The following is a 25434-nucleotide window of genomic DNA, read 5'->3' as shown; positions in this document are numbered from 1 at the left end:
CAACACCACAGGGTATATAAAGCAGCATTCACTCTATGAATTATTACTAACCCTCTTATTATTCTTTATCAAGCTCTGCAACAAAATCATCATCATCATCCATACACATGAACTTTAAGCAACTCCTTGCCATATCTACTTTTATAAAATTTTGTTCTTAGGCATCCTGCAAGGGCATATTACACATAGTAACAGCAGACTGATAAAACATATTTAGGTAAAGAAGGCTTAAAAAGGGTTTAAAGTGATGCAAATGCTCTTACACATACAACTTTTTAATAAATAGGTTGAATAAAAGAGTACAAAGATGGAAAATTATTGGGGACGCCAGTCATCAGTCAGATCAAGAAAAGATGACCCGTCACTGCTTGTTAAAACAAATATTGAAAATTGCACATTACTCTTTATTAAAGTATTTTTATAGGTTTGGAAGAAGTGGGGAGTGATTAGAACCCCTATTGTTTTATTGCTGCCTGGGGCCTTGTTAGAGAGGTTTACCCCGACTGTCCCAATAAAAATGTTGACCAGACCAGAAATGAAGGAACAGCATCACAGACATCAATAAAAAATAATTTATACAAAAATAGTTTTGGCTAGACATACATTAGCATTAGCAACCCATTAGCAGGGTATATACTGTATAATATTGAAAATACACTTAAAGGTGTATTTATAAAATAAATTGCACAGCTGTCCGAATATCGAAAATGCATGTAAATTTGTTCTGTGTGATTGGGGCAAAATCGAATGTTCTCTGGCTAAATTCTCTGCAATGTGTGATTATAAGTGGCACACTGACTATCACAGGAATTAAGTATGCTCCTCAGCACCATCTAGTGGTCATAATGCAGCATTTCCCACATTCATACAGTTGAACTGCAGAGAATATAGCTGCAGAACATTCGATTTTGGCCCATTTGTACAGAATTCATTTACATGCAGGTTTAATGGACAAACTGCTGTGATTTTTTATTTTAATAAATAACTCTTTTAGTTAGATCAGTTAGCAGTGTTCACTGTGTATTACACTGCATAGCATATTTCTGGTATGCGGTGGTAAAAAATAATGATATCATTTATTTTGGCACTAGGCAAAATCCCTGCATGCATGGCATTCTCTATAGTAGTCGAATGCAGTTTAGTGTAATAGCTTTTTCCATGGGAAGCAGGGACTAAACTTTACAGCTAACTTTTCTCAGGAAAATTATATGTTACTGTACAATTTACATCTAATATAATTTAGATTTTATTTAGCCTCAGCTCAAAACAGACAGACGATTATTTAAAGTATATTGCATGATGATATTGTATATAAGCTGTGATACTCTAAAATAAACAGTAACCAGTCTGTGATATCAAACAGATTATAGTGGTAACAGTTCAGACAGCTTTGCCTGCATTACAATGCACTAGAAGAAAAAAATGAATGACAGCATGGAATAAAGTGCATACAGCAGACTCAACAAACACACTAGAGCATATCCAGAGATAGGCAGTAGGGTTCAGCTGGCATGTCCCTTTATTGTCAGGAGAGCAAGGAGTAGGAATTTGAGGCCATTTCGCTGGAGTTCACCTGAGCTGAAGAAATATTGTATACTCCTAGGGAAGAAGATACAAACATTAGGGTTTACATAGACATCAAATATATTACAAATACTAGGTTCAGGACTCACATACTGTATGGGGTGTAACACATTATACAGCTGTTTGTCTACTGATACGGTATGCAAATTTGTTCTGCGCTAGAAATCAAATGTTCTCAGGCTATATTTTCCAGAATTCAAAAAATACTACATTGCAGTCACTAGGTGGAGCTGAGGAGCATACATATTTCTTAGAATAGTTGGCACCATCTAGTGGCCATAATGAGGTATTTTTTGCACTCACACATTCAAACTGCATAGACCAGTGATGGCTAACCTTGGCACCCCAGATGTTTTGGAACTACATTTTCCATGATGCTCATGCACTCTGCAGAGTAGATGAGTATCCTGGGAATTGTAGTTCCAAAACATCTGGAGTGCCAAGGTTCGCCATCACTGGCATAGACTATAGTCTGAAAGCTTTCTGATGTTATCCCACTGTCATAGAATTAATTTGCATGCAGCTTTGATCAATAAACAGCTATACAACTTTTAATAAATACACCGATGTAAGTCTACTAAGTATCGATCTAAAGTGTGAAGAAAAATCATGTGTAGATTTTAAAGCACTGGCAATCATTTTTAACCACTTCAGCCCCAGAAGATTTTACACTCTACCTGACCAGAGCACTTTTTACAACAGCTCTAAGCTGAACACAACAGAAAGCTGCCATCAACTCATCGCCACGGGTACTGTGTATGGGTCCATAAGCTGTACCTCCAACTACGTTCCTGACCAAATGGCTTACTATGCCATATGACCAGACCAAAGATCTTCATGTTTTGGAGGAAAAGGCCCTGGCTGAGTTTTTGGAGGAAAAAGGCCCTGGCTGGGTATTAGCCACAAGTGTCTAAACTTGTACAGCTGGTAAGCGTGCACTTTATATGGTGGAGGATTTGCTGTGTTCACATTATAAAGTCACAAGGTTGTCACTGACCCTCAGGCTGCTGGTCCGTTCTTCATTGAAGGAACCATTAAGATTTTCAATAGTCATTGGTGGACTCCACATACGTCACATGTTTCACTGCTTGGAACTTTCCACTTTTTATAATTGTTTTTCAATTACTTTTTATTTATTAATTTCTTGTTTTATGTTCATATATTTGGTTAACATGTGACTTTAAGAGTGCAGCTTACTTTTTATCTATTTTTTCAACGGGCTGCGATACGTGTGACAAATGCAGCATAGAAGCTCAGGCACTTTTTTGAGCGTTGTGTGTCTCGTGTTTTTCATCTGTGCAGTTTTGCATATACAGTATCTCACAAAAGTGAGTACACCCCTCATGTCACTTAACCCTCTTGGGCATGGAGTTCACCAGAGCATCACAGGTTGCCACTGGAATCCTCTTCCACCCCTCCATGATGACATCACAAAGCTGGTGGATGTTAGATTTATTTTGAGGGGACAGCAAAATTACACTGTTATACAAGCTGCACACTCATTAATTTACATTGTAGCAAAGTGTCATTTCTTCAATGTTGTCACATGAAAAGATATAATAAAATATTTACAAAAATGTGAGGGGTGTACTCACTTTTGTGAGGTACTGTATGTTTGCGTGTTCCTGTGCATATTTGTACATTAACATGCAGGGTCAGCAAGAGAGGTGTGATATTATGCAAACATGTTGGATGCATGTTGGATAAGATCGCACTGATTTGGAATGCAGAGAAACACCACGTTGTATGAACATAGCACACAGAACACTATTGTGTTCTGTGTATGATTGCAATTCTTTGCTTTTATCAGGCATGTACTGGCCATTAGGACTACAGGGAGTTTCCCGGTGGGCCGATGGCTCAGTGGGCCGGTCAGGTGCAATCCTGGAGCTGCTCCTCTCTGACAGTGAGTGATCGTGATTTCACTCCCGTTAGAAGGAACAGCTGCCGTCACTTAGGCATTAGGCTTTCTGCTCCCTCCAGCCTGCAGAGGGAGATAGACAGCTGGCAAACTTTCCATCCTCTCTCCCCTTATCACTTGTCACTTATAATATGATTGGAGAGCGGAACGAGAAGCTGCCTTCAAAACTGTGAGTACACGTGGGAGGGAGAGGAGAGGGAGGACACTTTGATGTAAGGGGAAGTGCTGATGGAGACACTCAAAATGAAAGTGGGTCATGAAGAAGTCCAGGGTCAAATTTTTGTCCCAGTCCAGTCCTGGCTTTTATCCATAAGGAAAAATTAATGTAACTGCACATAATGTGCACAGGCGCTCAAACAAACACAAGAGCATCAATGTGTCCCTCTTGGCACTCACTGGTTCCTCCTGCTGGCCTTCAATTCACCAGAGGTTGGTGGGAAGAGCGCAGTGGGGAGACACAGGAGGGGACATCAACATTACTGGAAGGGCCCGTTTTAATTTAGGAAGTTCAGACTGAGATAATATTTATAGTCTTCTTCCTGGAAAATGTGACAAATACAGTATAGAAGCTAATGCCCCTTTTTGAGAGTTGCTCTTCTCGTGTTTTTCATCTGTGCTTTTTTCATACTAGTTTGAGTGTTTCTGTGCACACTTAAACACACCTTTGCCTGCTGATATTGGAGTACTGTTAACAAAAAGTGGCAATAAAAGTGTGGCATGTGTTTGGACATTTTGTGAACATGCACAAAACTCCGGGATGTAGTGCGCATTTTCACACTAGTGTGAACAAGGGCTCAAGCACACTGCAAGCTACATCCTTGTCTCCTCCTCCCAGAAAACTGACGGTCAGCTGCAGGAGCCTACTGCTTCTATATCCTCACTGTCTCCTGTACAACACAGAAGGTCCAGGAACAGCATGGATTGTCCCAGACCCTCTGGTGGTGACAAGGAAGTGTTTGAGGATTGGGGTGGGGTTGTAAATGTACTGGGGCTTTTTTAACTTTAATGCCTGCAACATCATGAACTCTGTATCCAGCTACAAATCACAAGAGAAAATAAGAAGAGAGGTTTGTAGCCTACAAATGTCTGCTACAAAGTTGCTGCTAATGCATGGAAAAGAAGAAAGGTAACAGCGCTCTTTGCAGGGACAACTCAATCCATACACCAGGTCCACTCACATTTGCCGAGGCTCAATTAGTCCCAACACACTCCAATGCAACAGTAGTAAGAAGAGCCGACAACACTGTAATCCTTGAAGTGTCATTTATTGGTACATCAGAGTGACAGTAAAACAATAAACTGACGCGTTTCGGCAATAGCCTTAGTCGTAGCTGGTTTGAAACAGATATGGCAAAAAATATATATATACTCACATACACATATGCAAATTCCATTGGCCCATCAGGTTAGGCCAACTATTAATATTTTATGTAGCATTTTGTCTACACACTTTTTCTTGGCTCAACAAATTAACTTTTTATGTTGCCTTTTTTTTCCTCTCCCCCTTCTCATGTTGGCTAAAACAGGTGTAGTTACTAACCACTTGAATAATTGGTGGTGTCAATTAAATATGCTAATTTTCTGTGACACTAACCTGATGAGCCAATGGAGTTTGCATGTGTATGTGAGTATATATATATATTTTTTGCCATATCTGTTTCAAACCAGCTACGACTAAGGCTATTGACGAAACGCATCAGTTTATTGTTTTACTGTCACTCTGATGTTCCAATAAATGACACTTCAAGGATTATAGCGTTGCTGGCACTTCGTGCTACAGTTGCTAATGCAACATGTCCCTAAGGCTTTGTTCACATGTATGGCCAGTTGCAGGGCCGCCATTAGAAATCGTGGGGTCCCATACTGCCCGCCTGACAACCCTCCCCCCCCCCTTAACTAGGGAAGGGCCAACAGTTTGGTCTAAACCTAGACTTGGACCAAACTTTAGCTGTTTGGACACCCAGATGAAAACCTGAAATATTGCTCATTTGACCCCCTATTTTGTGGGAGTCAAACAACCTCCAGTATATGGAAGCAGAATTCATATTGCTTCTATGTATGACAGCTTTCCACTGTCAATGGTTCCTAAGAAAGCAATCCAGCCTGCCACTGGCAGATTAATATAGAGGAAGAGGCCTGGAACCTAAATTTAATTGTCAGGAACTGTGGCACAGAGAATTGCTTCTGCTTGTGAAAAATTAGTAAATGGCCTTCCCCCTGTCCCCGGCCCCTGATGGGGCCTGGGGAATTTTTATTTAAATGCTGGGAGCCACAGCTCCTGGGATTACTTTTGCCCAAAAGTTCTCAAAGAGACCCTCTCTGCCCCTAGGCCCCCTCGTGAGCTGATCAAGCCCAGGCCCTGTACAGGAGGGCCAGCTCTACCTCCCTATCAGTGAACTTGCCTGGGAGTTGTACCTCCAGGTGGTTGAGCCACAGTTCTGCTGCCCTAAGGCCCCCCACATAAACACTAACATATAGCCGCTCACAGCTGTATGCATGATACAGCATGTTGCTTTCAGCAACTAATGCAGTTCTATTGGGCCATGCTAAAACCGCAACATAACAGCGTGCAATCGCAGTATGGAAATTATAGGGTTAAATCCAAAGGTGGGGAGGCAACATCTTGCCTCCTCACTGCCTGTGAATGGCAGTTACATAGTTAAATAAAGACACCAGTCCATCCAGTTCAACCTGAGTGAGTGTCTATAATTGTCTCTATCCCTGTATATTGCACACTCACATCGGTCCCTACCCTCAAGGAGCCCACAATCCAAGGTACCCATTCATATACTAGGGTCAATTTTGGACAGAAGCCAATTAACCTACCTGCATGTCTTTAGAGTGTGAGAGAAAACCAGAGTACCTGGAGGAAACCCACGCAGGGAGAACATGCAAGCTCCCGGCAGGTAGTGTCATGGTTGGGATTTGAACCAGAGACCCTTTTTACTGCTAGGTGAGAGTGCTAACCACTACACCGCTGTGCCGCCGTACGAGAAACCCAGACTTTATAGGGAATACTTTCAGCAAAACCATACAACACCAAACAGACAGAAGAAGCCTCATGCTCTGTGTGACTCCCTTTGGTTGAGCACTTACCCCCTCAAGGGTTACCCTTAAGGGGTAAGTGCAAAACCAAAGAGCAGTTGCGGATGCACATGCAAAAGACGCCTAGGAATGCTTGATCAGGGGGCATTAGCCATAGTCAGGGAAATTCTACATACATAAATTGTTTTCTGATCCAGTTGGGATTAGCCCAATGTTTTCTAATGTGGTTAGGACATCTGCAAAGCCTGTAACTCCAGATTCAGATCACAGACAAGATGGAGCTGACATATAGTATAGAGGGCTGTATGACAGTGAAGGGATGGATGACACTGTGCCGAATGACACTGGTACTAATTTACACTGGTTGTGGCTATGATCAGGAAGTTGGCTGCTAACTGTAGCCAAAGTTTATATTGTGGGATGCAGTTTTTGGTCCATGCAATCTTGTGGTACAGAGCCACAGGTCTCATTCTTTTTGTGAACTTACCCTTTTTAGCAAACAAATTGATACCCTTTTTTGCAGCAACAGGATCTGTAGAACTGAGATTGGAAGTCTGTAAAAAAAACAAAACAAAACATAAAAATTAGCATGTGACATAGACACAGTTCCACATACTTTGGATGTCACAGGTAATATTGTTAGAATTAGAAACAGGTTGTTTACAGAAACCAATCAAATACTCACTTTCACTCTCCCATTCTGCAGTTGGAATCATGAAAGGGAGAATCTGATTGGTTGTTCAGTACTACACTTTTTCTCAGCACTCCGATCAATACAGTTCGTTGAATCTTTACCACATATTAAAAAATAGAATATGTGGATTATATTGTATTGTACTCCTATTCAGGATCATGGTGTCACTGGACAGCTTTGGTTCAGTAGTAATGGGCAGAAGCCAAACATTTTAGTTTCTGGCAATCGCTGCGGCAGTTACATGTGCTGTGATTTTGGAAGTGTTAAAGTTAAAGTGATAGGTAAGAATGAGCTGAACACCCCCTGGTTTGGTTCGCACGAGAACATCCGAACAGGCAAAAAATTCGGAAGAACACACGAACATGAAAAATCAAAAGTGCTCATCTTAAAGGCTTATATGCAAGTTATGAAGCCACTTGAGAGGCATACTATACACACCCACCAGGCACAATATTAAATTTTTATTGTTTCACCTTAAACATTATTAAAATCACTGCTCTCGAAAAAATTAAAATTTTTAAAACTTATTTTTGCATTGATACATATCCCCTGGGGCACGACCCGGGTCCCCAAACACTTTTTTTATGACAATAACTTGCATGTAAACCTTTAAAATGAGCACTTTTGGTTTTCATGTCAGTGTCTCATTTACTTTAACGGTGTTCCGTAGCTTTCGAATTTGCCCCAAATACCGCATATTGTTTGGTGTTTGCCGAATGGCCGAACAACTAAAGTTCAGCATAATTTATGCTCGGGCCGAACCGTTCACCCATCCCTAGTCATAGGTAGACAGTAGACATGTGCACACTGAAATATTTATTTTCGGAATTTCATTTTCGTCCAAAAAATAAATTTATTTAGTTACTCCCGAAATTCGTTTTCAGTTATTTTGTTTTTCGTTATATATTGCATTCGTCCGAAAAATCCAAATTGATTAAGGTCGAATCTGTCATTGAAGGCTTTTGGTGTCTGTCGAATGTTCAAAGAAGATTCAACGGAGCAGCTAGACTGTATGACTCTGTATAATTTAGCTGCTCCTTCAAATCTTCTTAGAACTTTCGACAGACACCATAAGCCAAAAATTCAACGTTTGTATGTTTTTCACTGCTTTGTCGTATCTTTGTCGTTCGTGTTGAATGTATATAGTTCAAACAGAAAATGGACTGGTGATAATGATCACTGATCAGACAGGTAACAAGATATGGTATATAGAATCTATATAGAATCTCAATCTATAATATAGAATCTATAATAATAAATCCCCCCCCACAGCACGGGCAGCCTCTGAGTCTATCACAACACTAGCAACACTAGTATCACTATCAGGTTCACAACATTAACACAATAGCAATTAACAAAAAGTTAAGTTGAACTGTAGCTTGCTTCACTATTGTTCTGTTGTTCTGCTGCTGTGCTTATACTTAATTGCTAAATAATTCAGGTTCTCTGACAAACGGACCAGCTAAGATTGACTGTCTTCTGAAATGATTCAGTGTGCGTGTCTCTCTCTGCTAGCAATCGTAAGTGAAAGTAAGTTGGCTGTACGTGTGTACTTAGTTCTAGCTATTTTAATGCTCCTCCTCTTTGGTTACAATCAGCCAATAACATTCATCATCATCATTATTTTTATTTTACTTCCCCCACCCAATTCCAGCAGCGATCTTTTCTCTGTCAAATCTTTTCTCTCTATGTTGAATCTTTTCTCTCTATGTAGAATAATCCTGGACTAATAGAGTTAAGGTTAGGCACATTCGACCACAGGTTCGATAGACACAGATTGTTATTGTCAGCATCATGTCGAATCTCCTATCTATATCGAACTGTTGTCACAACGAAAACTAAAATAAAGCATTTGTTTATGTTGGATCTTTCGTATTTAGTATTCTGCACTTTTGTTACTGATAGCGAAAATACCTGAAATTTGGACGAAAATGTATGCACATGTCTAGTAGACAGATGCCCATACTAAATGAATCTGTATCAAACTGAAACAAACATGACTCCCTACCTTTGTCTGCTGTGAAGTCCATCTGGAGATGGAGAACCTGCTGAACAAGGCATCCCGTACCTGCAATGTAAATCAAACATGAGTTCTTCCTGAGGATTATGCTGTTCTGTTAAAAAAATAGCTACATGGTATTTCTTAGAACTTACCTTTTTATCCATCAAACATCCAAACAGCAAAATAAATAAACCCTGAAAAAAAAACACAAAGGTATTAACCACTGCTTTACAATTTTGTTCTTGTGGCACTTTAAAGAAGGCAATGTTAAAGAGGAAGTAAACCCTTCCAAACAACTTGGACCTACAGGTAAGCCTAGATTAAGGCTTACCTGTAGGTCCAAGCAATATCTCTTAAACCTATATGGTTTAGGAGATATTTGCCCGAAAATGGGCACCGCTGTCTACGGCGCATGCGCCGTAGACAGCGGCGCGCATGCGCACTAAATGCGGCAAATCCAAGAATGGATTTGCCAAATTTGTCGACTCCCGTGCGCATGCGCGGGAGTGACGTCATCGCGGCTTCGCCGTATGACAGCGGCGGAGCTGCGAGGCGCGACTCCCGTGCGCATGCGCGGGAGTGACGTCATCGCGGTTGCGCCGCTGTGATTGGTCGGAGCTGCGAGACGCCACAAGCAACATGGATGCGGCGGACTACAGGGGACAGCGGCGACTTCGCTGGCTCCTGTGTCAGGTAAGTGACACATAATGAGCTACTATGCGATGCATAGTAGTCCATTATGCTTTACCTTTGCAGGGAAAAAAAGAGGAAGTAAACCCATCAGGGTTTACTTCCTCTTTAAATGTGTGTGTGTATGTATGTGCATTTATATATATATATATATATATATATATATATATATATATATACACATCCAAAGGACTTAAAAAGGAGTCACAGTTTGCAAAGCAAGATTCTTTACTGTGTGTCCAGTCGAGACGACTCACCACACCAAAATATACTGAATTACTGAAGCTCAAATTTTACAGACAGCTGAATGATCAGAGGACTAACTAAATCATGCTATTGCTCTGCTCAGAGCATCTGTATAGTTAATGAAAGGAAATGACAAAGGGAAATTCTATGTCTGTACTCATTCTCATCAAAGCAAATATCATGGTTACACTAGGGGGTATATTTATAAAAAAAATTTAAAAATATGACAAACATTTACTTTGGCTTATTTTGACCAAATTTTGCCTAACATAATGATTTTCAGCGCCATCTAGTGGCCATAATGCATATTTTTCTAATTTAGGTATTTCAGAAAAAATACCACATTATGACCACTAGATAGAACTGACAATTATAGGAAATTAGTCTATTTCTAAGCCTTAATCTTTCTTTTAAGGTAAGCCTTAATCTTTCTATTTCATCTGTATAGTTAATGAAAGGAAATGACAAAGGGAAATTCTATGTCTGTACTCATTCTCATCAAAGCAAATATCATGGTTACACTAGGGGGTATATTTATAAAAAAAATTTAAAAATATGACAAACATTTACTTTGGCTTATTTTGACCAAATTTTGCCTAACATAATGATTTTCAGCGCCATCTAGTGGCCATAATGCATATTTTTCTAATTTAGGTATTTCAGAAAAAATACCACATTATGACCACTAGATAGAACTGACAATTATAGGAAATTAGTCTATTTCTAAGCCTTAATCTTTCTTTTAAGGTAAGCCTTAATCTTTCTATTTCATCTGTATAGTTAATGAAAGGAAATGACAAAGGGAAATTCTATGTCTGTACTCATTCTCATCAAAGCAAATATCATGGTTACACTAGGGGGTATATTTATAAAAAAAATTTAAAAATATGACAAACATTTACTTTGGCTTATTTTGACCAAATTTTGCCTAACATAATGATTTTCAGCGCCATCTAGTGGCCATAATGCATATTTTTCTAATTTAGGTATTTCAGAAAAAATACCACATTATGACCACTAGATAGAACTGACAATTATAGGAAATTAGTCTATTAATTAAAATACTGCCAGTATTTGTCAAGGCTGGGTGATTACTCGTCATGTTGGTCCAACATTTTTTTTATATATATAAATAGACCCCTAAGCAATAACTACTGTGCCTTGAATAAGTATTCATACCCCTTGAAATATTTCACATTTTGTCATGTTACAAACAAAAACATCAATGTATTTTCTTGGGATTTTATGCGATAGACTCACACAAAGTGGCACATAATTGTGAAGTGGAAAAAAAATGATAAATGATTTTCAATTTTTTTTTACAAATAAATATCTAAAAATCGCAGTGTTCATTTGTATTCAGCGCCCTTTACTCTGATATCCCTGACTAAAGTCTAGTGCAACCAATTGCCTTCAGAAGTCACCTAATTAGTAAATAGAGTCCACTGGGATGTCATTTAGGCTCCATATAAAGTTAGCTATTCTGTGAAGCCCTCAGAGGTTTGTAAGAGAACCTTAGTGAACAAACCGCATTGTAAAGGCCAAGGAACACACCAGACAGATCAGGGTTAAAGTTATGGAGAAGTTTAAAGCAGGGTTAGGTTATATAAAATATCCCAAGCCTTGAACATTTCAGGGACCGTTCAATCCACCATCCAAAATTAGAAAGAGTATGGCACAACTGCAAACCTAACAAGACATGGCCGTCCACCTAAACTGACAGGCAGGTCAAGGAGAACATTAATCAGAGAAGAGGCCCATGGTAACTCTGGAGGAGCTGCAGGGATCCACAGCTCAGGTGGGAGAATCTGTCCACAGGACAACTATTAGTGTGCACTCCTCAAATATGGCCTTTATGAAAGAGTAGCAAGAAGAAAGCCATTGTTGAAAAAAAGCCAAAAGATGTTCCATTTGCAGTTTGTGACAAGCCACGTGGGGGACACAGCAAACATGTGGAAGAAGGTGCTCTGATCAGATGAGACCAAAATTTAACTTTTTGGTCTAAAAGGAAAACACTATGCATGGGAGAAGACTAACAATCACATCACCCTGAGCACACCATTTTCACCTTGAAACATGTTGGTGGCAGCATCAAGTTGTGGGGATGCTTTTCTTCAGCAGGGACAGGGAGGCTGGTCAGAGTTAATGGGAAGATGGAGGGAGCCAAATACAGGGCAATCTTAGAAGAAAACCTGTTATGCCGCCTACACGTGATCAGAATTCTCGTTGGAAAAAGCTCTGATGGTTTTCCCGACTGAATTCCACTCAAGCTGTCTTGCCTACATATGGTCTCACCAAATTTCGATCATTTAGAAGGCGGTGACGTACAACACGTACGACGGGACTAGAAAAAGGAATTTCAATAGCCAGTAGCCAATAGCTTCCGTCTTGTAGCTGAATCTGAGCATGCTTGATTTTTGGCGTGTCGGAATTGCATACACACGATCGGAATTTCCGATAGAAAGTTTTTCCGTCTGGAAAATTGAGAACATTCGGACAGCTAAATTCCGATGGAGCATACACAAGGTCGCATTTTCCGATGAAAAGCTCTCATCAGTCTTTTTCTGGCTGGAATTCCGATCGTGTGTACGCGGCATTAGAGTCTGCAAAAGACTTAAAATTGGGGCGGAGGTTCACCTTCCAGCAGGACAACGGCCCTAAACATACGGCCAGAGCTAAAATAGAATGGTTTAGATCAAAAAATATCCATGTGTTAAAATGGCCCATTCAAAGTCCAGACCTAAATCCATTCACAGATGCTCTCCATCCAATCTGGGAAATATGGGCAAAAATGTCACTCTCTAGATGTGCAAAGCTGGTAGAGACATCCCCAAAAAGACTTGCAGCTGTAATTGCAGACTGGGGGGGGGGGGGGCTGATTACAAATGCACGCCACACTTTACACATATTTATTTGTAAAAAATGATGAAAACTATTTATCATTTTCCTTCCACTTCATAATTATGTGCCACTTTATGTTGGTCTATCGCATAAAATCCCCCCAAAACAATTTATGTTTTTAGTTGTAATATGGAAAATTTCAAGGTGTATGAATACTTTTTCAAGGCACAGTATTGATCCGTAAAATGAACAAATACTATAAAATATAAAAGAAGTGCCAAAAAAATCTGTTTAAAAACACAGCCTAAAAAAAAATAAAGCTCATACAATTACCAATAATGTCTCCTTTAATTAGCTATTTTTTCTACGTCTGCTGGCCTGGGGCTGCTCTCAGTCTGTTCCGACTTATCACAGATTGATGCAGACATCCGTCTCTCCCTCCCTCATCCCCGGCCCGACCATTGGATTGGCTCTGGATTGGCTCTGACTGCCGCTTGGGCCTCTGCTTGACATCTGGGCTGTTTCGGAACGTGATTGGCAGCCTCAGCCTGCCTGTGTAACCTCCCTATGCAGTTCCTCCCACATGTGCGTGCAGTGGCCGAGAGAGAATACTCTGCCAGTGCTATCGCATCACTGAAGAACCACAGGTAACAGCACTGCAGTGCCACTCTGCCAGTTAGGAGGAGAATATATATATATATATATATATATATATATATATATATATATATATATATATATATATTGCTTGGAAAGTTGGACAGCTGAGCTATTACTGGAAAAATATATTTGTGTTGTGTGTTACAATATCTTCTTCACTTTGTATGGAAGTTACTCAGTCTCTCAGGCATACCAGTCCATGATGCCCATATAAATTTAGCCTAAAGAATGTACATATTTCTATATTGCAATGTATTGTAATACATCTGTTGTGATCATATTTTGATCTTGATGAAAACAACCCACAGTATACAGTATAGGCTGTTTTCATAAAGATCAAAATATGGCCACAACAGGTGTATTGCAATATAGAAAGATGTACATTCTCTAGGCTATATTTATATGGGCATGGAGCGAAGCTGAATCAAGAGCTATTTCACACTGCCATCTGGCTGCATTATCCGTAAAGCGCAGCTAAAACTATGGTATTGGGTTAAAAGCGCTAGCGGCCAAATAGCGCCACTAAAACTATCAGACGCTTTACCGATAATGCGGCCAGATAGCAGCGTGAAATAGCTCTTGATACAGCTTCGCTCCATGCCCATATAAATATAGCCTAGAGATGTATTGCAATATAGAAAGATGTACATTCTCTAGTCTATATTTATATGGGCATGGAGCGAAGCTGAATCAAGAACTATTTCACACAGCAATCTGGCCGCATTATCGGTAAAGCGCCTGATAGTTTTAGTGGCGCTATTTGGCCGCTAGCGCTTTTAACCCCCACTAGCAATTGAAGAAATGGTTAAATGCGTCTGTGTATCGCCGCTGACGAATCGCCCCCCGAAAAAAGTTCTGCGGACGCACATGGCTGAAGCCCATTAATAGCCCATTCAAGATGGATGAACTGCCTTACTTAATGCAATGTGTCGTTGGAAAAAATGTGTACATTACTGAATTCATAGGTGTGAAATGACCCTACTAAAAGAAGAGGAATGACCATCCACTGACTGGTTGCTAAGCTAGGCTTTTTCAGAGGATGGTTATTGGAAAGCGGGGTTTTTTTTAAAGGTAGATTTTTTTTTTGTTCAAGTAAATTTCATCTATCAAGCACCACAAAGGTAAAATTAGAAACGTACTATAATGAAACTTCAGCAAAGACAAAACGGGTTCATTTATTCAATTGATTGAACTGACATAGCTCCACTCATCCCTAACTGAGATAACCACATAAATCTACAAGAACCTTTTCTAAAAGCATATTACTTACCTGAAGTGAATTCAATACTGCAAAAATTCCATGGATTACAACCGATGAGGATGACATTGTCCCGATGCCAAAGCCCCATGTCAGGCCGAGTAACGGTGTTAGGATCAGTATACATTTTGTGATATGGTTTAAGGTGCTCTTTTCCTCCTTTTTAGGTTTATCCCCTACTGAAGGTCTGAGAACTTTAATAATTACCACCAGCAAGGTGATAAAATTCACTAATAAAATGGTTAAAGCTGGTAATACAAATGCAAGGAATGCTTTGCTTTCTATAATATTTAGCCAACATTTTGTGGGATGCAGGTAGGTGTTTTGAGACTGAGTGACTGCCACAGTGATCACTGCAATAATAACAGGGCATCCATATCCCAGAAAAAATGAAATTCCCATCATGGTTGTCTTGCTCAGGTCATGAAACACACACATTAGGCGGTAGAACAGTATCAGTCCCATTGTTAACATCCAGAAGAAGACACAAAGGTAAAAGAGATGCGCAAAAAATGTTGCCGCTACACAGGCTTTAAATGTATTTGTCGTATTCATAGCTGCACCGATGATGAACCAGATATCTGCCATTAACAGTGTGACTGCAATGTTCATGATACAGACATGGCGCAGGTAGGAGGTCTTGTTCTTGGTGACAGACTTCCAGATCATAGCTTCAATTATGATACAGACCACTAGGCTTAACATGGAGATGCCCACACCAATGTATGTAATATAAGATAATATTATCTCAGCCTCTGGTGAAAGGTCACTTGTTGACATGAGAATAGAAAAGGATGTCAAGTGATCACAAATACAGTGTACAGTGTCATTGGTTGTCAGGCTACGTAGCTGGCAGCCGGAGTTATCCCAATCTTGCTTTTTGAAGTTCCACCATACACAGCTGGCATTTGTCAGTGAGGAATTACTGATTTTAAAATCCATCCCAATCTTGAATTCGGAGTAGTTACTTGACAAAACTGTCGTCATGACAAGACCATTCACAGTCGAATTGGAAGTAGAGCTTTGAGGGTCACCTAAGATATCTTTTAAAGTAGCATAGGCAACACTCACAACCCTTGTATTGTTCGGAATTTTGTCCAGGATTGTTTTGTTAATTACAATGTTGCCCGTTAAATTGTTCACGTCATTGAAATCAAAACTGGCATCATAATTATTTGACAATCTGCTTGCTACACTGCCAATTAACTGGACGTTTTTCTTAGTTATATTAATTCTAGTGTCGTTGAACTCCAGCTTTGTTGCAAATGACTCTACTGAATTTAACAGAGTCGAACTTTCATTGACTTTATTCTGAACCTTGTTCCAAGTGGCTGTTGTTGAATTGTCCACAACAATGCTGACAGAGTTTAGGAAATCCTGTAAAGAAAATCAGAAAGATTTAGGATAAATAGATTTATATTAAAAGATTCTGAATTAGTAGATGGTGAACTCTTTGTGAAGAAAGATATAGGATGGAGGAGGAAGTGATATCACAAACTCTGAAGTCTGCTATGCTATGATTAGTCTCTCTTATGCCCTGTACACGCGGTCAGACTTTCCGATGGAAAATGTGCGATCGGATCACGTTTTCGGATAATCCGATTGTGTGTGGGATCCATCGGACTTTTTCCATCGGAATTTCCAACACACAAAGTTTGAGATCTGGATCTAAAATTTTCCAAGAACAAAATCCGATAGTTTAAATTCCGATTGTGTGTAGACAATTCCGACAGACAAAGTGCAATGCATGCTCAGAATAAATTACGAGATGAAAGCTATTGGCTACTTGCCCGTTTCTAGTCCTGTCATACGCATTGCACGTCACCGCGGTCGAAACAATAGGATTTTCCGACAACTTTGTGCGACTGTGTGTATGCAAGACAAGTTTGGGCCAAAATCCGTCTGAAAAAATCCGACTAATTTTGTAGACGGAAATCACGACCGTGTGTACAGGGCATAACTCTTTTTACGTTTTAATCATTTTTGAAGGACAAATGAAACAGAGATTTTTTTCTTTTGGTTGGTCTGCAATTATTTTGTTTATATGTATAAGGTGGGCTTGGGCTTTTGGGAAGACATATTGCTGAAGGAATAAAGCGATTATAACACTAAACAGAAGGAAGAGTGATCCTAAGATTGTTGCATATAATGAAATATCTGTATGAGAGGAAATCACAGGTACAATAGAATATAATTTATTTTAAGAAATATTTAGGTGAAAATATATCTTCTCAAGGATCTGTTGTTCAAATCTTTCCACGAATAAGAGAGGTCACCAGTGATTTTAAGCTTAAGTGGGGGAGGAATTTTTTGATTTTTTTCAACAAATATGACGACTGTGCTCATGGAGTTTTATGAGCAACAACTACATATGGTAAATAAGGAATGTATTACCATATTACGGAATCACTAATACTGTTTAAGAAAAGAGAAGACGATCTGTAACACCATTGAAGAACTGAACAGAGAGTTATTAATGGGAAAAGAAGGTAAACTTGAATGAGACAGGAATGCATATGTTGGAGGGGGCTACTAACTAAAATGAACATAAACAACATAATATGAAAGGACACTCCACACAATAAGAGAGCAGTTGACTTGAAAGTAAAAATTGCAGAGGGACACATTCATGCAAAGAAGTGGAAACAAAAAGGAAAGGCAAATAGGGCACTGAGGGGGCAATAAAGAGGAAAAACTGGATGTTGGAAGGAGGTAATAATGAGGTGGCACTGGCACCAGTGGTTTCTGTATTTGCACATGGGAGTGATATCGCATATAAGGGAAGTGTGTAAAAAACAGTCAAGAAGTCGAGGGAGATAAAGAAGGAGTACAGCTTGCATGATATATAAGAGCCGAATGATCAATCGGATTGACTGAGAAAGTGAGTATATCAATAAAATCATACAACCATTTATGGCATCATAACCATCATATGTTAGAGATACAGCTCAACTCCTAACATTACTAGACAATAGTACTATACCAGAGGGCACAATACTAATGACATTGAATATTGAGGCTTGGTATTCCTTAATTCCTCATAATTTAGGCCCGACAGTGATGGAGAAAGTTTTAACTACTAGATCTACGCATGGATTTCCCCCTATCTGGGGAAAATGAAGTACTTGGTGATTTCAGTTTCAAAATGGCCACGTGATGCCGTTATACTTGCATTTGCAAATAATTTTCACTCATGGGCATAGCATAAGGGGTCACAGGGGTTGCGACTGTGACCCCACCCCTAGTTTCTGAGGGCCTGCGGCTCCCTGCTGTCATATTACATTTTCCACACAAAATCCCAGAGCTGGAGTCCAGCTCTGATCCACCTGGTGTCCCCCAGGGCACCAGCAAAGCTTTATAATCCAGTTCTCCAGTTGATTGCCTGCCCTTCTCCCCAGTCCCAGTCCCTCCTCTGCTCTCATTGGCTGAGGAGAAGCCATGTGTGCCCGCATTTCCTGAAAGCAGTGGAGGACTGACAGCAGCGTAGGATGGAGAGGCACGGGAGCATTTTGACAACAGTGGTGGAGAAAAAGAGTTTCCTAAGACACAAAGCAGGAGTCCTGTTTGAGAGAAGGGAGCGCTGTAAGTGAGCCGAGATAAAATACTGCTCTGTTCACTCACTCTGCTCTCTCTGTAACTCCCCACCCTGCGAAGATCATATTGTCGTTACTAGGATGGGGGGAGGGGAGGCGAGGTCATGTCATTTCTAGGATGGGGGGAGGGGAGGCGAGGTCATGTCATTACTAGGATGGGGGGAGGGGAGGCTAGGTCATGTCATCACTGGGATAGGGGAGGGGAGGGGAGGCAAGGTCATGTTATTACTAGCATGGGGGAAGTGGGCGCAAGGTCATGTCATTACTAAGATGGGGGAGGGGAGGCAAGGTCATGTTATTGCTGGGATGGGGGAAGTGGGGGCAAGGTAATGTCATTACTAAGATGGGGGTAGGGGAGGGGAGGTCATGTCATTACTAAGATGGGGAGGGGAGGTGAAGTCATGTTATTACTAGGATGGAGGGAGGGGGTGAGGTTATGTCATTACTAGGATGAGGGGGAGGGGGCGAGGTTATGTCATTACTAGAATCAGGGTAGAGGGGGTGAGGTTATGTCATTACTAGGATGAGGGGGAGGGGGCGAGGTTATGTCATTACTAGAATCAGGGGAGAGGGGGTGAGGTCATGTCATCACTAGGATGGGGGGGAGGTGAGGTTATGTCATTACTAGGAAGGGGGAGGGAAAGTGAGGTCATGTCATTACTAGGATGGGGGGAGGCGAGGTTATGTCATTACTAGGATGGGGGGAGGGAAAGTGAGGTCATGTCATTACTAGGATGGGAGGGAGAGGTCATGTCATCACTAAGATAGGGGGAGAAGTCATGTCATAACCAGGATAGGGTGAGAGGTCATGCCATTACTAGGATGGGGAGGTCATGTTATCACTAGGGGGGTGAAGGAGGTGGCCAGAGCCCCCCAGGCTGCTTTGGCTGCCATGCAGGTCAAAGTGCTCCTACTGCTTCCTGGGTCCTCCAGTACCAGCCCGGCCATATATTTTTGGCTATTGATGAAACCTATTTTGAAACCTCATGGAAAAAAATAGAAATTCTTTAAACCTTGTTATTGCAGATACCTGCTCTGGGAAGATGCATATGCCATAAGGTTGACACGTACCGTAGTTGTCCACTGTCTCCTAATCTCATCAGTTGTATGTTTTTGTACCTACAGTGTGCATTATTGAATAGTTAAAATGGAACTGAAAAAATGGCCACTGTGCTTGAATAAGGATTGGATCTATTACAAAAAATAAGAAAATAGACCTTTGACTCCTTCCACTACCTTAACATGAACATGCATGTATATTGATTTGTAAAATGTTGTTGAGTCAATTCATTTGTAAGGTGATGAAAATATGGTGCCATTATAATATATTATTATTGATTATGTATATTATTATATGGTTCTTATATTATATTATTTACACACTAAATTGGGGGAAATTTTGAATGTCAGGTATAGATGTTTTATAGATAGATAGATAGATAGATAGATAGATAGAAACGGATTTAGGCTAGGCAGCAAATCTTATACATATCCCCTGCTTACCTGCATAACCATTGCTGGCACTGATGTAACAACACTTCCAACCTGCTGTAATATGCTGACCACAAGCTGAATGTTGGCGGGTGAATTTGTTATATCTTGATTCTGACTTACAGTGTTATTCAACATAGCAACAATAGAGGGAACTTGTTGGTTAGGGTTTGGGCTTGTAATCAGATCCTGAAAAATTAAAAATAACACATTAAAGTTCACATAGCAAAAAAAGCATATGTAGTTTATGACAGGAGATGCATTATCCTGAATATATGAATGTAATATTTATACTGTGCTTTTTGGAATACTTTATAATTTGATACATTTTTTATTCAATAACTTGCTAAACGTCCTTGGAAGTGCTTTGAATTTAATTTTCATTTGACATTCGATTTTGGAACAAATGGATTTTCCCAAACAAAAACCATATACTCTTAAAATTGTGTTCATTTGAGAAAAGCTCTTCATCCTGCTCCCTAGAGTTTTTGTCACTGAGGTCAAAAAGGAATATTCATTGAAAAATCGAATGAATATGCTTAAAGCATAAGATTTTAAACAAACTTTTACTCATGTATACCAGCTTTAAAAGAGATGTATGCATTCATCTGGAATATGCAGTTCCGTTTTGGGCACCGGTTCTCAAAAAGGATATCAGGGAACTGGAGAAAGTGCAGAGAAGGGCAACCAAACTGATAAAAAGCATGGGGAGCTCAGCTATGAGGAAAGATTAGAGGAACTGAATGTATTCACTTTTGATAAGAGGAGATTAAGAGGGGATATGAGCAACATGTACAAATATATAAGAGGTCCATATAGTGAACTTGGTGTTGAGTTATTCAATTTACAGTCAACAAAGAGGACAAGGGGGCACTCTTTATGTCTAAAGGAAAAGAGATTTCCTCTCCAAATACGGAAAGGTTTATTCACAGTAAGAGCTGTGAAAATGTGGAATAGACTCCCTGCAGAGGTGGTTCATGCCAGCTCAGTAGATTGCTTTAAGAAAGGCCTGCATTATTTCCTAAATGTACATAATATAACTGGCTACTAATATTTAAAGGGAAAAGTTGATCCAGGGAAAATCTGATTACCTCTCGGGGGATCAGGAAGGATTTTTTTCCCCTGCTTTAGCAAATTGGATCATGCTCTGCTGAGGATTTTAGCCTTCCCCCTGGATCAACTGTGGGTATAGAATTGGGTATATGGGATTGTATGATTTATTTATTTTTTTTGTGGTTGAAATGGATGGTCTTTTTTCAACCTGACTATGTAACTATTTATACTTACCTAAGTGGATGCATCGGTTTCATGCTGCATGCTGTCCCCTGGCCCCTCTTCACTGAGAACTGAGCGATCAAACATCTCAGATGGCTCGGTTCTCTCAGCTCCCTGAGCAGAGATCTTCTGACTGTCAGTCAGTGGCTAAACCACCCCACCCCTGCGTGCACACTGGAGTGCTGTGCTGTGGAGGGGCGGCTTGCTGAGAGGCTGAGACAGGCATCAGTCCAGGCACCTGGCAGATCCAGACTTTATTATCGCGATGACGCGGTGCCTGGGCTGATTTCAGTGACGTCAGCAGGGAGTGGACTTCAGTCAAAACTAATTGCAAAACGAGCTCTGGCTGGACTTCTCCTCTAATGTGTGACAATTGATAGAAAGGAGGATTTTTTTTTTTAATAAATGGGAATGGAATGTGTGTTATTACCTTTAAATCCCCTGAGAAAAGCTGGCCATACACAAGTACATTTTTCTCAGTAGACTTAATGAATGTCCTTCAAAAGCTTTTTTTAACATTTGATTTTGAAGTGAATGGACTCTCCCGAACAAAAGCCATGTACACTCTTATGCCACGTACACATGATCGGACTATCCGGCGGACTTGGACCAGAGTCCGCTGGACAATCTGGCCATGTGTGGACTCCGGCTGACTTTTTTTTCTCAAAAGCCCAGCGGACTTAGAAAGAAGTTTTGACTCAAAATTGTCCGCTGGACTTGGCAGTCCGGCGGAAAATCCGGTTGTCTGTGCGCTAGTCCGCCGTACTTTTGAAATGAACGGACTTGCCCACACACAGAGAAAAGTCAGTTCATTTAGAACGCGGCTCTATGTAGACGGGACTAGCGAAGGAGGTCAATGTCGCCGCCTCCATTGGCGAGATTGACACCTCGCTGGCCCCATCACCTGGTATGGACTTAAAGGGGAAGCCCTACGCCAAAAAAACGGCGTGGGGGTTTCCCCAAAGTCCATATCAGACCCTTATCCGAGCACGCAGCCCGGCAGGTCAGGAAAGGGGGTGGGGACAAGCGAGCACCCCCCCTTCCTGAGCCGTACCAGGCCACGTGCCCTCAACATGCACCTTGTCCCCATGTTGATGAAGAGAAGGGCCTCTTCCTGACAACCCTGGCCGTTGGTTGTCGGGGTCTGCGGGCGGGGGGCTTATCGGAATCCGGAAGCCCCCTTTTATAAGGGGGCCCCCAGATACCGGCCCCCCTCCCTATGTGAATGAGTATTGGGGTACCATGTACCCCTACCCATTAACCTGGTGAAAAAAAGTGTAAGAAAAAAACACAACACATGTTTTAAAAATAATTTATTGCACAGCTCCGGTGGTCTTCTGTCTTGGGGGGTCTTCTTGCCGGACTCCTCTGCTATCTTCTGCTAGCTCTTTTACTAGGGAAGGAGCCCGGCTTTCTTCTTCGTCGTCGCCGCCGTCCGGGGGGTCTTCTTCCAACTTCGGTGGTCTTGTCTCCCTCTTCGGTTCTTCTTGCCGGGCCTCTGCTATCTTCCTATAGCTCTTTTGCTAGCGGTGGCCCGGTCTTCTGTCGTCACCTCCGCCGCATTCTCTTCTCTTATTCTCTTCTTCTTCTCTTCTTCTTCCTTGAGATGTTGACTCGATGCTCTCTCCGGCCGCAATGACAGAGACGCGTTGTGCGTGACTTATATAGGGACAAGGGGCGGGGTCACGGGTGATGTCACATGTTGTCCGCGCCCCCTTATGATGTCACAGTCCCAGCATCCTCCAGACCCTGGCCGTTGGTTGTTGGGAAGAAGCCCTTATCCTCATCAACATGGGGACAAGGTGCTTTGGGGTGGGGGGGGCGCAGGGCCTCCCTTCCCCAAAGCACCCCCCATGTTGAGGGCACGTGGCCTGGTATGGCTCAGGAGGGGGGGGCACTCGCTCGTCCCCACCCCCTTTCCTGACCGGCCGGGCTGCGTGCTAAGATAAGGGTCTAATATGGACTTTGGGGGGACCCCCAAGCCGTTTTTTCAGCGTAGGGCTTCCCCTTTAAGACCACACCAGGTGACGGGGCCGGCGAGGTGTCAATCTTGCTGATGGAGGCGGTGACATTGACCTCCTTTGCTAGTCCCGTCTACCTGGAGCCGCGTTCAAAATGAACTGACTTTTCTCCGTGTGTGGGCAAGTCCGGCGGTTTGTCCACCGGACCTACTCTGCCGGCAAAGTCCGGTTGTGTGTGGGCAGGTACGCTCGTTCGGAAAGTTCGGCAGACCTCCGCTACAAAGTCCGGCGGTTTGTCTACCGGACTAAGGCCGCGTACACACGGGCGGACTGTCTGTCCAACTTAGACCGCTGAAACGTGTTTCAGCGGACAGTCCGCTCGTGTGTGGGCTTCAGCGGACTTTTTCAGCGGACAGTCTGGCGGACTAATGCCCCGTACACACGAGAGGACTTATGTCCGACAGACTTCCAAAGGAGTTCTGCCGGAGTTCCGACGGAGTTCTGACAGACTTTTCGGCCGAACGGACTTGGCCACACACGATCACACTAAACTCCGATGGATTCGAACGTGATGACGTACGACCCGACTCGAATAAGGAAGTTCATAGCCAGTAGCCAATAGCTGCCCTAGCGTCGGTTTTAGTCCGTCGGAGTAGCACACACACGAGCGAATTTTTCGAAGGGGACCGGGTCCGGCGGAGTTCCGTCGGGAAAATTTGAAGCATGCTTCATTTCTAAAGTCCGTCAGACTTTAGCGAAGCTAAAGTCCGTTGCAGCCCACACACGATCGGATAGTCTGACGGACTCAGTCCGTCGGAGTTTGGATGTCGAAAAGTCCGCTCGTGTGTACGGGGCATAAGTCTTTCGGAATTTCCGTAATACAGTCCGTCCAACTTTGGTTTCAGCGGACAGTCCGCTCGTGAGTAGGCAAGTTGGACGGACTAAGTATGGCGCATGCTCAGAAAGGATTTACATGGCCGAAGGTTGCATTGCAGTGTATTGGACGTCGTATTTCTAGTCCCGTCGTACGTGCTGTACACGTCATCGCGCAAGCTTTCAGCGGACTGTCTGTTCATCGTGTGTGGTCAAGTCCGTTCATTCAAAAGTAGGACGGACTGTCTGTCGGATTGTCTGACGGACTTAGTTGGCCAGACAGTCCGCCCGTGTGTACGCGGCTTTAGTCCGCCAGATAGTCCGATCGTATGTACGCGGCATTAGAAATTTGTTTGTTTGGAAAAAATGTTGATTTGATCCAACTAAAAACTAGAAAATTGAACAATCGTCCTAAAACAAAAATGTTTGAGGAACTTCTACTAGCGTATGGCCAGCTAAATGCTGAAGGTGAAACCTGGGTTGAGGCGTCTTTTTTATATTCTTTTACTATGGTTAAGATTTTGTACAGCGAGGGAAAAAAGTATTTGATCCTCTGCTGATTTTTGTACATTTGCCCACTGACAAAGAAATGATCAGCCTACAATTTTAATTGTAGATTTATTTTAACAGTGAGAGACAGAATAAAAACAAAAATATCCAGAAAAACGCATTTCAAAAAAGTCATCAACTGATTTGTATTTGAATGAATGAAATAAGTATTTGATCCCCTATCAGCAAGATTTCTGCCTCCCAGGTGTCTTGTATACAGGTCTTCTCTTAAAAGGAGTGCTCCTAAGCTCAGCTTGTTACCTGTGTAAAAGACACCTTTCCTGTTCAATCAATCAGATTCCAATCTCTCCACCATGGGCAAAACCAAAGAGCTGTCCAAGGTAGTCAGACAAGATTGCAGACCTACACAAGGCTGGAATGGGCTACAAGACCATTGCCAAGCAGCTTGGTGAGAGGATGACAACAGTTGGTGCAATTATTCGCAAATGGAAGAAACACAAGTCATGTTGGAACAGAAAGAGGACATCTCCGAACTGTTCTCACAAAGTTGGGAGCATGAAATTGTCCAAAATGTCTTGGTATGTTGACACCTTAAGATTTCCCTTCATTGGAACTAAGGGGCCAAGCCCAACACCAGACCATAATCCCCCCTCCACCAAATGATTTGGACCAGTGCACAAAGCAAGGTCCATAAAGACTTAAGCCGCGTACACGCGGGCGGACTGTATGGCCTACTTAGTCCGTCATACAATCCGACGGACAGTCCGTCATACTTTCGAATGAACGGACT

At 41.8% G+C, this 25434-nt stretch overlaps 1 protein-coding gene across 2 annotated transcripts in view; it reads right to left on the bottom strand.

The window, feature by feature from the left end:
* Positions 1-259: 259 nt before the first annotated feature.
* The window catches only part of LOC143988958 (adhesion G protein-coupled receptor F5-like), a 285381-nt gene continuing 260206 nt past the window's right edge, over positions 260-25434 (bottom strand). For both annotated transcript variants that reach the window (XM_077488916.1, XM_077488915.1), the window contains exons 16-21: positions 20038-20214; positions 14954-16318; positions 9399-9440; positions 9253-9312; positions 7038-7104; positions 260-1599 (exon numbers count right to left, since the gene is read on the bottom strand). In XM_077488916.1, coding sequence (XP_077345042.1) covers positions 1526-1599; positions 7038-7104; positions 9253-9312; positions 9399-9440; positions 14954-16318; positions 20038-20214 — 1785 coding nt within the window. In that variant the 3' untranslated portion in view covers positions 260-1525. The remainder of the gene's footprint in view (positions 1600-7037; positions 7105-9252; positions 9313-9398; positions 9441-14953; positions 16319-20037; positions 20215-25434) is intronic.

This window comes from Lithobates pipiens, unplaced genomic scaffold, assembly GCF_037356315.1.
Source record: "Lithobates pipiens isolate NorthernLeopardFrog02 unplaced genomic scaffold, aLitPip1_a1.2 Scaffold_18, whole genome shotgun sequence".
NCBI lineage: Eukaryota > Metazoa > Chordata > Amphibia > Anura > Ranidae > Lithobates > Lithobates pipiens.
The sequence above is the reverse complement of the archived record's forward strand: the minus strand, read 5'-3'. Positions and strand labels throughout refer to the sequence as shown.